The following is a 14259-nucleotide window of genomic DNA, read 5'->3' as shown; positions in this document are numbered from 1 at the left end:
TTTATTTTATTTTGTCTTTAGTACGTAATACATTATTTTTAGATTAATATTTATATTAATTAATTTAAAAAATAAATAAAAATTTTAAGTTTAATTAATTAATTACAAACATTGAATTGTTCTTGTTATATATGGAGAATTTATGCATATTCCTGGTAATATAGGAAAGAAAAGTTAGGGAATGCTAATGAAATTTCAAAAAAAAATTAAATTTTATTTACTTTATTATTGAGAACTTCAATACTTTTTTAATACTAAAGTTATTGGAACCTTTAACAGATAAAATACATTTTTTAAAAAAACTGAAAGAGAAGTATTTATTTATAATATAACTGGGATTATCCAAGACTAAGTCGAAAGGCGTAATAATGGAATTTTTTTTAACATTTATGAACATCTGATTGAAACTTAATCCGATTTTTCACCATAAATTCTGGATAGTATTTCATTTTTTATTTCTCGTTCATTTTGTTCGACTCTATTGTGGTCAGTTCTACTCGCAATGGTAAAAATTAAGACGTGGCTATTTATGCATACAGTATTTATACGCAATTGGCTATTTATACATATATTTCTACCATACATATTCTACTATATATTTCTACTATACATTCTATACGTCAAACGATTGCACAGGCTCCATTTTTGTCGGCTGTTACTAGAAATTTAGTTCAAAAGAAAACTGTTTTTAATTTTCATTAACCACAAATAGCAAACAGTTCATTGTAAACACGAAAGACGATCCAGATTTCAACATACAATTTGCTGGATTAATTGACATTTTCTCGCCAACGAGGATGAACCCAAAAATACGTTTTTGGGTGCGGCATCACAACTAGTATAATTAATTAATATTCAATAAGTCCAAAGGGTTAATTAATTGCTACTAGATTATTCTGGTAGAAAACATATTTATATGCATACATACTATACATACATACATACATACATACCTACATATATACTATACTATATATACATATTTATACATACATTATTATATATTTCTTTGTTTCAAAAAAGTGTTTGAGTTTGTTTTGATCAAAATGTACAGAACAAAATGGCCGTTCATGCAGAGTTACTCACGGAAATGAATTATATAATCGAATATAATTAGGATATCGATAATCGAAATTTAGTATATCCTAAATTATAAATAACATTAAAACTGTCATCTTTACGTCATGGCTTTAAAAGAGTTAATTAATTAATATTCTAAATAGATAGCTCAGACACCACGCAAATAGACTTATCATATTTCACAACACCTGTGACTATTTGTTATAATGTTTCAGTAAATGACTCTATTTCTTCCTCATTAAAGCAAAAAATAATTCAAACTTAACTATATTTTTCCTCTTTTATTCCGGTCATTTAAATAATTTTAATCACAAAGGGGGAAAAATACTAATTATTACCATTTTTAACTCCTAAAAATCAAAGATAAAATAAACTTTTCAGAGATTTCTACATTTTCAGTGATTTAAATATTTATCCAATTGAGTGTTTTCTTTGTAAACTTCCTGCTTTTTCTAAAAAAATCTAAATGCATCCCAGGTAGTTATATTTAGTATGGTGATTAATATTTATACTGTGTATGAAGTTCTTCCTGTTTCGTGGTCAGAAAGCACAGTTTATAATCAGAAACATGCATTGCTACTGATTAGAATGTAAATACGTCTCGTGGTTAATGTAACTTACTTATAAGAAGTCTTGGTTATCTGATCATTGAGCAATCTGATGAGTCACTTAAGTTCTTGCAGTGAGTCACGGTAAATTCCCCATCTTTTAAAATAGTAAAAACGAAAAATCTACAATTTAGTGGAAGTGAAATTTTTTGGACTTGAACCCGTGATTAACGAGCTGAGAAATACAACATCTTGACAACGTTTCTGCATGAATTAACTTTGCTTCTCCAGTGCCAATTTTTTAAAAATTTCATGTCATTTACAAGTTTATCGTAAAAATTTAAAAAAATAATTCGAAATCTTTTTGCATACATTATCCAATTTTTTTTTTGTAAATAGTTATTATTATTTAACACAATTATTAGAAATCCCAATGCTATATATCAATAGTTATGAACTAATTCAATCCAAATATTTTCAATGAGTATAGTATCCTAGAAGGTTTTTTCTTAAGATATATATTTGTTTATTTTCAATAATATTAGAAATAATTTGATAAAAATCATTATTTTCAATCTGTTTTTAAAATATTGCCCAGAAATGTCTGTTTAGATTGTAGGTAAATAAGCAAAGATAAAGAAAAGATAGGTTTTAATTCGGAAATTATTAACTTTAATGTGATATAACCGAATAGAATCCAAGTTATGCCTGAGATTATTCGAGTTAAACTCGATATTTCCCAAATTTTGATGCAAAATTCTTTTTGTTTTCATTCAATGCATCAACTTCAGAGGCGCCTACGGTCCAGTTTCGCTGCTTAACATATACAGTAAATTAGCTTTCTTATTCTTTGAATTGTGTATATTAAAAATCCATTACAAAGACACAGATATAATAATTTTATTAATACACGATAAGGGAGAAGAAAAATTATATCAATTCTTAAAAAAATGTAGCAGTTAGCTGAGATAAAAAAAACTCCCCTTCATCATTGCAACTTTGTTTTGAGTATATTTATTTATTATATATTTATCTTTTGTAATTTTCTATATTTTAATATAAGAACAGGCATCAAATGAAATAGAAAAAAGCAATTCTACTTAAGGAGCTGTAAATAGAACCGTTAAGTATACATACCATCGCATTAGAAGAAAACATGGGTCATGTCTCGCAACACTTATAAAGCTTATCCCCGTTTTAAAGATCGCCTCTTTAATCCTTACATCTGTTAAAATTGAGATTCATATATCTATAAATACACGCATTCTTAACTTTTATGTGTAATTCCTTATAAGTATTATAAGCTCAGCATATGGTTGTGTCTATGTAACTTAAACAGATGCGGTTTATCTGTAGGCAAAATTTTTTACCCATAGATTTTAACTTTCGTCATTTTATAAATTAAATAATATAATATAATTATTTGTTTAACGAACAGATAGTAAACTTTGCGATGTTCTAAACACATTAAACTGTTAACATCCGTCGTTAAATAAACAAATGAATGTTAGATCATCGAATTACTGTTTACACGTCGTTTCTAATTCGTTCGCTAGATGGCGAGAGTGACGAAAAAAATAACTAATGAAGGAAAAAAAATACTTTTTTTTCAGTTCAGTTCGTAGACGTCTCTAGTCTACTGAAGTATTATTTAAAGATTTAATTATAAAATGGCTGGAAACAATGAATTAACAGCTCTGAAAGGCGTCTTTTATTGTATCCCACAAGAACTATACATTAAACGGCTCCTTATGTGATGTATTGAAGTCTCTAGAATATAAGATTGACGTAAGTTAAGAGGATTATATTAAAGAAAATACTAAGTATCTTTATTATCGATAAAACAAACAACTCAGTTTGAAGCTGAAACTGATAGTTCTAGTAGCTTCTGGCAAACTTCAAATGTTATGTTTGGCTGTATAACTAAACGAAACGTCAGGTGGATGAGTTCTGCACTTTATAAATTATGAGGGATATCAATCGTAATGAATGAAGACTATAATTCCGCTGTCATCTGTTTACTGGCTTTATGAAAGAGGAAGGAATAAAAAAAGAGGAAAAGAAAAAGGAAACCAAACACTCCGGGAAGATGTGTAAAAATGGATCATGTATCTGTCTTACGTCAGCATTTTGGAATTAGCCGTTGTTACATAACGGATTTATGAGTTCTTGTTTGACAATTGGATTCGACAGGCGTCAAACAAAAGAAGAATAACGAAGTTACTAAGGTTTGTCAACCTGAGTAATTATTTAAGTATCGAAGTTTGTTCCAAATATAGTGTAGTTTGTTTTCTCATCGAACGACTATTAAATGGCGGAGCGAGAGTGGAGGAGTGCCTTTTATCAACAACATTCTTCGTTCTCCTTTTAAGGGATCTTTGGTGTGAAAGTCTAAACCTCGGAAGTTTTGCACACGGCACCTATTGGGTTATTCGCGTGCGCTACAGGCACGTGACCGAAAGTGGGGTGTCGAGGGTCACCTGTTTCACCTCCCACTCTGAGTGTACCTGGAAGACGAATTGTTGCAAACGACAGCCATGGAAGAATATACCGAAATCAAGAAAGTGAAAAAGACGAAGAAGAAGACTAAATTGCAAGTTGAAGTAGAAGTCGATGAAAGTCGAGTTCCCGAAGAACGAAATGAGGTAAGAATACGAAATATTAAGGAAAATTACCAGCATCGAAAATCATTTTGATAATTTCTAGAGTTATTTGCTATCAAAGGCCTTCCACAGAAACACGAGAACATCCACACTCTAACAATACGATTCTTGATAATTACAACGAATTTTGTATATAACGATAAGAAATTCTTATTTAATTTTAGATCTAATAATAATCTGTAAAGGCAGAATAACAAATTATCCTACACATTCCTTAACTGTAATGGATTATTCTGTGAAAAGAATTAATACTTAGATTTAAACGATTTAAAAAAGAATTAAACCTGAAATGGAAAACAAATTATTTCAGATAAAACAAAATAATTTGAATAATATATTTATATATTTTTAGTAATAACAAGAACGGTGTTGCAATGATGTTTACGGTGATAATTTAAAACGTTTTCTAAATATAAAATTAGTAGTTTTCTTAGAAATGTAAGCTGATATACGGCAATATGACTTTTATTTTATTTTTAGCTGAAATTATTTAAATAAATTTCATAGAAACAATTAAACAAAGCTACAGTTCATATACTCTTTTTATGATTAAATCATTTTTGTCTTTGATATTAATTAGTTATTTGACAATTAGCTAGGGATCTGATAATCCGAGCATCTTAAAGAGCCATTCGTTTTCTGAATGGCAATCATTGAAAGGACTAAAATAGAATATTGCACTCTATCTGATAGTTTGAGTTTTAATTAAGTACTGTTTAGAGCCGTCATCTGATGTGCCGATAAAGCTCATTGAGGAACCGTTTAATTTTCTGAATTAATCTTTCCAAGTTGTGTAATTTATTAAAGTTTTAAATTTAGATCCATAAACCTGATTTTGAAGATTATATAACACCCAGTGGGCTCTGATTCACGTTTTTAGACACTCCTGCCTACATTTTCTGGAAAGTAACAGGTGCAGATTTTTATGGCTTACTCGAGATCCATTTGTTCCATCTCATTGGATTTTCATTTAATTCCCTTCCATCCCCTCTGCCAACAGTTTGCACACGTTCCTATTATAATCATACCTTTTCCTGACAGTTCTTACACGGATAAGAAACAGTTTTTTCTATGTTTCATCACGGCCATTGCCAAATATTTCGTTGGCAAGGTTATCTCATGGATTCATTATCTACGACCACTTCCTGCTCCCAGACGCATCTTTCACTATCTGATGGCCTTTCTGCAATCGATATTCTTATTATTAATTTCCTTCGCTTCTATCGTATTTATTGTTTACCACAAAACTGCTTTTTACGATTTCATCGGCCTTCAGGATAGAGAAAGCTTACGTAAAAATAAAAAGCGCCATTCGATCGGTCCTTGTCGTACCTCTGACGCCTTTCTCGTCTCTTCTCTTCCTTCTGACAACATCGCTAAACACACTTGCGATGGAAAGGATAACGCTTCTGATACGGTATGGCGAGTCATATTTCTAAAATTATCCCCCCTCCTACTCCTGGCACAGTTTTTTAACGCCTACTTGTTTCGCCGTTACAGAAATCCTAGTTCAGCACAATTAAAAATATGCAGACGTTGTTAATTATAATTTTTTGTTACCTTTCCAGCTCATATTCGCCGGAGAATATACTAAAGCCATGTCCAAAGATTGGCATAGTACTCATTTCTGCTGTTGGCAATGCGACGAAACGTTGACTGGTCAGAGATACGTTCTGAGAGACGAACACCCCTATTGCGTCCGATGTTACGAACAGGTGTTTTCCAACACCTGCGACGAATGTGGGAAACCCATTGGTATCGACTCCAAGGTAAGAATTATAGATATTTTAATACCGTATATAGATAGGCTCGCTTATCACCGACCAATACGAAAAGTAGGCTATATGTGTTGGTGCAATACAGATATAGCTAAATACTTTTCTTCCACTAATACTTATGTGTTAAGTTTTTCTCATTTACACATTTTATCCCTTTTATTTTCCAAAACACGTTCCGTTTTGGGAACACACTACGTTCTCAAGCATCTTCTCATTGGTTGATTTTTGCCTTGGTTATAAAAGGAAACAGGAATATAATCTGGGATGGCATTCCTTTGCAGTTGTGTTTGTTTCTTCACTCAAGCATACAAATTCAATCTTATTTTGCAAATGTATTGCTCGCATCAATTACAGACGGGTAGTAGTAACTTATATCTAATTAATGCACATAATTCCATATATATATATTCAAACTTTAATATGCACGTATTATGATTGAGTTCTTTTACAGCTGTTTTAAGTTATAAATTATTATTTTGTAGTTATAATAATCGTTATTTCTTAGACAATTTTATTATAAATAATAAAGATTATGGGAAAAGAGCCAGAGGAGCTATTAGTACTGTTGCACTCTTTGATTTAAATAGAGTACTACATTCCAAGTGTGTGACTGTACCTCTAGTAACATCGCTATAATTATTGTAAAATCTATTTTGAATTAAACAGTGGTAAATATAGCCGTAAAAATAGCTTTTTTCTGAAATGCCGGCAGTCATAAAATTCTAGTTTAATTACCGAAAAGAACAAGTGTCGTCCTTTACGTTTCATTTTAAGAAGACGTTTTCAATACTTCTAAACACAAATAATGTAATTCGATAGGTTTAAACAGAGAAAGTTTTCGGTTCTTATTCGATAAAATTATTTCGATAATTCTGGAGAATTTTCATATAGAAATCTATGAAAATAATAAATAATTTTATAGATTTATATCTTTAATTTAATTGTTGATATTACTCAAAAATACATAATGAAGTCCAAGATTTTTAATTAAAAAAATAATAACTGTAACGAAATAGATCGAATAAATAAATTAATAATTAATTATATTTTTAATAAAAATAACAATGATAAAATTATACAAAATTAATAATAATAATAATGCCACACATTTTGGAGCAACTAAATTAGAATCTGCTGTAAATAGATAGATTTTGGCAGATTGAAACAAAGCTTCGTGCAATAAATATTCAACAGGAAATACTGGATTTCAGTTTTGGAACTTGTAGAGATACAAAATGCCAGCTGCCACACATTTTGTAAAAAGAAAAAATAAAAATAAAATGTTGCGCTTTTGTTTCCCCTAACACAATTTAGTGACAAGTTTTCAAGAAAATGAAACTTATATAGATAAATATTTCTATGATGCACTTCATATTTTTAGATTTAAAACAATTTTTTTTTTAATATAATAAATCAGAAATAATTGAACATGATAACTTTAATTATATAAGGTACAAGACTTAATAATTTATTACAGAATTAATTCCATTAAAAAGCAATTTTCATACATTTATTAATTATTATGTAGTAATTAAGGGAGGGGGAAATTTCCAATTTCAGTTTATTTCACAATTACGTTGACAGTTGTCTGAAGTTTAATATATGAACATCCAATCAGCACTTCATTGTTCTCTAAACTCTATTTTTGATGTTGCGTTGGAAGAGGTTGGAAGGACATTAAAGGACGTTAAAAGTGGATATGATAAGACTTCTATAAATACTTATCAGAGAAAACCAAAAAATTTTTATTTTCTATTGATTCTTCTTCATTGCTTTTACCAGTTAATTACAATCGCAAATTGAGTAATTACGTGAGAAGAAAAGAAATTTATTAACTTAATTACAATTAATAATATCTTAAGTAATAAATATCGATATTCTTTTAGATATGCATCAATTTTATTTTGATACTTCTATACACTTCATTGATTATACACACATTTTATGTAACCGTATTGCCCCATACATACATCTTACTTTAATACAATCATTAAAAAATAATTGAAAACAGTAGAATTTCTTTATAATAATAAATTAATTTATTTGAAAAATAACGAGATTTTGTGCATTCCCGAATACAATATGCATAATGTGAATATTTGAAATTTTTAAATAATAATTTTTAATAAAACATTTATACGTGAATTACTTAATTTTTTAAAAATATAATTCATTTATATTTTTATTTATAGGACCTTTCCTACAAAGAGAAGCATTGGCACGAATCGTGCTTCTTGTGCAACAAATGTCAAATGTCATTAGTTGACAAGCCTTTCGGTTCAAAGTCCGAAAAAGTATATTGTGCCAATTGTTACGATAATTCATTTGCTAGTAGATGTGATGCTTGTAATGAGGTCTTTCGAGCAGGTATACATTTTATAAGGACCATATTATAATGTTATTTATAACTTTTACTCATATTTGCGATTTTAATCTTTAGGAACCAAAAAGATGGAATATAAAGGAAAACAATGGCACGAGAAGTGTTTTTGTTGCATCGAATGCAACAACCCAATTGGCACCAAAAGTTTTATTCCTCGCGACAGCGATATTTTCTGTACCACTTGTTACGAGCAAAAATTCTCAACTCGGTGTGTTAAATGCAATCAGGTAAGTATCGGGATCATTCGAAACTGTTATTAGATAATTTATACGTTGGTTAATAAAATATTTAATATTTCTAGATTATCACAACTGGTGGTGTAACGTACCGAAACGAACCATGGCACAGAGAATGTTTCTGTTGCACAAATTGTGAAATGTGTCTTGCTGGACAGCGGTTTACATCTCGTGATGAAAAACCTTACTGTGCAGAATGTTTTGGTGAATTGTTTGCTAAAAGATGCAATGCATGCAATAGACCTATTACAGGTAATCGATTAAGACCTTTTATGTAATCGTGTGATAGCTTCTTGCATATTTATAAACCGAAATTTTTACTTTGCAGGTATTGGTGGAACCCGTTTTATATCTTTCGAAGATCGCAACTGGCATAACGATTGCTTCCTATGTGCCTCCTGTAATTTATCCCTCGTTGGAAAGGGTTTTATCACGGATGGTTCAGACATATTATGCCCCGATTGCGCCAAACAAAAATTGATGTAAAACGAATCCAAGTATTTTTAGCATTCTGAAACGATAAACCTTGGTGCTATACAAAAAAAAAAGGCTTTTTATATCCAATCGGCCACTTGAAAAATTGAAATAGCAACTTTTTTGCTCAACTTTTAGTGCTCTGGACATATAACGCTTTGATTCTGACTTCATAGTTTATAAATATTTCGAGTTATTTGAAAAATTACTCGAAAATTGTTATATTTTAATCCATAATTTATACTATATTTTGGGAACAAAAGACATACTGCCAATATATATTTGTTAAATTTTTGGTGGAAAATGAGAATACCCCACGGATTAATAATAATGATTACATACAATCATATTCTTGTTCCTGCAGTCTAGACTCTTAGTCAGTTAATGGTGAATCAGTTCTAGGTTTCTGTTGTTAAAGTTATTTTTGCTGGAAATTAAAGAAAAATAATTGTTCTCGAAGTTCTTTTTTTTATTATAGTGTTTTTTAAATTGCGTGTCCGAAAAAATCGTCATCATCATTAATAATAAACATCACAGAATTACAGTTTTTAAAAATTATCAATATTCTCTTTCCCATAGAGGCACCTTTAACACTGATCGCTTCTACATGAGACCACCTGGATCGAATTCATTAACTAATTTGTAAACGCGAGGCATTGATATATTTTGTGATTTAGGTTATATAATAAGCCTTTATGCCCATTACTGATCTACGGGCCAGACCGGCAATTGAATCGATCACTATGTGTGAGAGATAGAAAATGACATGATTACTCGTATTTTTCACGAGAAATCACGAATATCCGGATAAATTTCTAATTTGAACCTTTCACACGGTGTATACCATGCTACGTGGTTATCATGGCTACATTTTATTGATTAATACTCTTCTTGTATCCAGCGTAGAACGATTTAAACTCTTAATTTGTATAAACTTCGGTTTTAAATTTAAACAATTTATTATTAGAAATATTCGGCACTAAAATTTTTGTGACTAATTTTAACGACTAGAATAACTAGGTCATTCAGTTTAGAGTTATTGACTGTTCTAACAATAAAATAATAACTTTGAAAGGAATGAAATCAGATAATGAAAACTCAAATTATTAATTACATTATATTCAAAATATTTAATATTCTTTAAAATAAAACACAAAAACACAAATAAAATATAAATATAAAATAACATGCCCACTTATTAATTTTATCGAAACCAAATACCATATACAAGGATCGATTTTTTTCTTTTTTTGACGCAGCTCACAATGGCGAATTCTTTACATAATTTCGTGCATTTTCAATGAAGACATGAAAACACCTTCTAGAACAGCCCAGAAATGGCCCAGTGGATAAAACCACTAAACTATAGTTGGTCCTATAGTTGGTTGCGGAATCGCACATGACAAACTGCTTGTCACGTGAAGTTTTTCGAGTTTTCTTTACGTGTCTAATGCCTAAACGGGGATCATTTTCGCATAAAAAGTCTTCCTAGGAGGCACACCTTCTTAGAGATCGTTCATGTGTTGCATTGCTTTATTCCATCAAATTTATTTTGTTGTTTTTTCCAATTGTATCTATTTTAATATTGATTGTTATCGTACTTTTTTTAAACCGTAATTTAATGTTTAAAAAAATTCGCCATTCAATTTCATATGAGAAGAAATACATATTATTAACAAATTTTCATGATACTTTTGACGACAAAAATATTATTTAATAAATGTTAGACCTATTTATTTATCTTACTGGTAACAAATGTTTTCATTATAACCCACTATTTAAATTTTTATAATTTTAAAATTTTAGAACTTGAAGTAGGCAATAAAAATGACTGAAAATGTTTGTTCAATATAATAATAATAATAAAAAATATTTTAAACTAGTTTATTAAATCTTCTCCATAAGAAGAACGAAATGGAACCAAAAATTACTAAAATTATTTAAAATAAACATTAAATTTTATTAATTAAAATTGAATTGCAGTTAAAATTCCCATATAATAATTATAAAAAATAAAAGAAAATTAAGTTTACATTCATTATTTCTTTTCACATATTTAAAAATTTTTTATTATATATAATAAAAAATTATATATATTTATAATTATATATATATATATATATATATATGCAATTAAATTAAGGATTGCGTGTAGGGTGTATTTACTATTAGACATGTGAAGAAACCCCGAAAACTCCACGTAGCGAGCCGGATAGTAAGGCACGAACCCGCAACCAATTATTAGTGTTTAATGGTTTTATCCACTCGTCCATTGGTGGGTAATTGTATAAAACTACTAAAAGCACAAGCCAAAAAGTCCATTGTTCCGGGATTGACCGGCTGCTAAACCGACTATCTGGTACCATGCCCATATGATAATATACGGGTAGTTGCAGTCTCCTCGATTGAGTTCAGCAACACAAAATCCCGAGGGAGCAACCGCCTCATCCTCAGTTGACGACCTGGAGATCCATCCAACACTCGTGGAAAATGCAGGCAGTAGTGGCCAGAACTCGGTCCCGGGAACCCCATAGCCACATACCTAAGCTAAATCCGTGGACATATCAAGATAACTTTTAATTTAATTTTTAATGGAAAAAACGAGCAGTTATTTATTTTGACATCATCACAATGCCAAACAGCAATTTTTAATTTATTTAATTTATAATAAATATGCTCTCCACCTCAAATTAATAGTGGATTGCTCCAGTACTGTACATCATACTTTCCCTTTAACAATAGAGTCGTGCCGGTCAACTATCTAACACTTCTCAGGGAAAAATTTTTGAATTAAAATAACGTAACTTGCGGTTTGCATCGGAAGTTCGTATATAGTTAATTGGGGTCTCCTGCCCCTAAGGCTTCCATATCTAGTCTTCTTTCATCTATCTAATTCCGTTCTTGAGATTAAGAAAAGAATGACAGACGGAAAGATGACAATTGGAATTTATATAGTTTAATTATCTAAATTGATACTTAAAGTGTGATAAACTATCTTTGTGCCATCTAGTGATTACAATAACAATTTTTATATGATTTACAGATTAAATTATAAATATAAAAAATTACATTACAATAAATTTAAACTAAAATAAGACATTTTTAGATTAAAAATATAGAATTTATTTTTTAAAAAACATTACAAATCAATCGATTTATTATAAAGTGTAGGGTGGCAATAATTAAACGATCCCTATTCACGCTTTCTAGAGCTGTATCGAACAAGCGGGATGGCAAATTTAGTAATTATACTATTAAAAGACGTGAAGAAAAAAACAGAATAACAGAAAAAATTTCAGCTTCAAAATCCTCCCACTAGGGAAATACGGCGCTGTATAATAAACACATTGAAGGCACAGACAAATTGACAATAAAACTTAATTTTTATGTATTGTACTTACAGCCATGCGTCCGCAGAGAGGGGAAAACACACTTCCCCCTCCCTGGATCGAGTAATTCCACAAATTATAATCATAGAAGTGATTGAGATATGCCAAGTACCTTATACTTTCGATCAGGGAATGCTTTATCTTTTAAAAAAAATTATTGATGTAATTATTTGTTTCCAAGCTTCGCTTCTACCCTAGAAAATCTTCTGCGGACGCCCATACTTAATTATCTTAAAATCTGGAGCAATGAGCTCCAGACTTTAAGATAATTAACACCTTCCTTTTTCAGGACTTTCTGGAGCTCAATACAGCTCCAGAAAGTCCTGAAGAGGAGACATTTAACTATAAAAATGTCCCCTCGATTAAAATAAAAGTATTGAACAGGTATCTGTATCTGCACTTTACTTTCTGCTATAGAAGTTAAAACGTATACACTTTGCTCTAGTATAACTATAATAAATTACCAAACTTTAATATTGGTTGTACTTACAATGTGCCTTGATTCTTGACAACATCCATCAGAATTCAAAGTATAACAGAAAATATAAAGAATTAATCGTTCAAAATAACCATTTTTAAAGACCAGGACAGAATAAAACAAGTTATCTTTTTGATTAGGAGATAATTCGCATGAAGAAAATAAAAAACAGGACGAGAGAATTACATTGTTAGTGCTTGGCACTATTATTATATCCAAATTAAAATCAAATCAAACGATAACAACAGGAAAATTTTTTATTTAATTCTATGTAATGTTTTTCTATTCATGCAATTTTTTTATTATTATTAATAATTATAATTTCTAAGGAGAGAACATAATTAAATATGAACTTTTCTAGAATTTTTTCATTTTCTGAACTCTATTTTTGTGTTATTGTTGACAAGAATTGCAGAAGGAAATTAATCAAAGTGATCGCGTCTTCCGAAGGATGGCACCTCGAGAAGAAGATAGGTCATGTTACGAAACTTAAGGCCTAATTTCTCGTGAAGACTATTGTACTTGAAATCAAACAATACAGTCTAACAAAGAAGAAACTTTTATTCTTAGTATAGATTAAGTTCATTATTTTATCAACAGATAAATATCATTTTATTTATCTTTATTCCTATAAATGGTGGAATGGTGGACTTTTTTTTAACTATCAAGAAATAGTTAGAAACGAGTTCAATATTGGAGCATTACTAGACTTAGCAAGAATTCTGCGATATTGAACAAAACCCCGGATTCGAACCCGGAATCCTCTACAGATATTTGATCACTCGTTTATTAGATGTGTGAAAAATTACGTTTAATTAATATAATTATATTATTATTCTTTCAGCCGTGGGCACCTTTTTAATTAATCAAGATCTTTGTGACCAGGCCCACAATGAGGCAACCGGATGGTGAGGGACGAATTACTCTCCGAAAACTTCCTGCAGTAGCAGGTCTTTTGCGTAAGTGTTTCTCAACTGGAGTCACTGAATATTTCAAGGAAGCCACAGACCAAAAATCAACTTTTGGAGAGTCTGAACATTAGAATAAAATATTAAAATTATATAAAAACAATCAAACTTCAATAAGTAAATTATTAGGGAAATGTATGTAAATTATTAAAACATTACTTTTAAATAAAATACAAAAGTAAATTTGATAAAGAAATTTTGAATACAAAGGACGCGTTTCTATGTCAAGCAGCTAAGTAAACAAACCAATGACGGATCGTTT

At 30.0% G+C, this 14259-nt stretch overlaps 1 protein-coding gene across 2 annotated transcripts in view; it reads left to right on the top strand.

Moving 5' to 3' along the window:
• The window catches only part of LOC136979898 (four and a half LIM domains protein 2-like), a 31462-nt gene extending 21841 nt beyond the window's left edge, over nucleotides 1-9621 (top strand). The window contains exons 1-6 of one of the 2 annotated variants that reach the window (XM_067275927.1): nucleotides 4823-5708; nucleotides 5860-6060; nucleotides 8262-8436; nucleotides 8510-8679; nucleotides 8754-8940; nucleotides 9017-9621. In XM_067275927.1, coding sequence (XP_067132028.1) covers nucleotides 5217-5708; nucleotides 5860-6060; nucleotides 8262-8436; nucleotides 8510-8679; nucleotides 8754-8940; nucleotides 9017-9174 — 1383 coding nt within the window. In that variant the 5' untranslated portion in view covers nucleotides 4823-5216 and the 3' untranslated portion in view covers nucleotides 9175-9621. Of the gene's footprint in view, nucleotides 1-4822; nucleotides 5709-5859; nucleotides 6061-8261; nucleotides 8437-8509; nucleotides 8680-8753; nucleotides 8941-9016 lie in introns of those variants that run through there. The other variant, XM_067275926.1, reaches the window with a different exon arrangement.
• The last annotated feature ends 4638 nt before the right edge of the window (nucleotides 9622-14259 follow it).

Source organism: Centruroides vittatus, unplaced genomic scaffold (genome assembly GCF_030686945.1).
Source record: "Centruroides vittatus isolate TY-2023 unplaced genomic scaffold, ASM3068694v2 contig_651, whole genome shotgun sequence".
NCBI lineage: Eukaryota > Metazoa > Arthropoda > Arachnida > Scorpiones > Buthidae > Centruroides > Centruroides vittatus.
The sequence above is the reverse complement of the archived record's forward strand: the minus strand, read 5'-3'. Positions and strand labels throughout refer to the sequence as shown.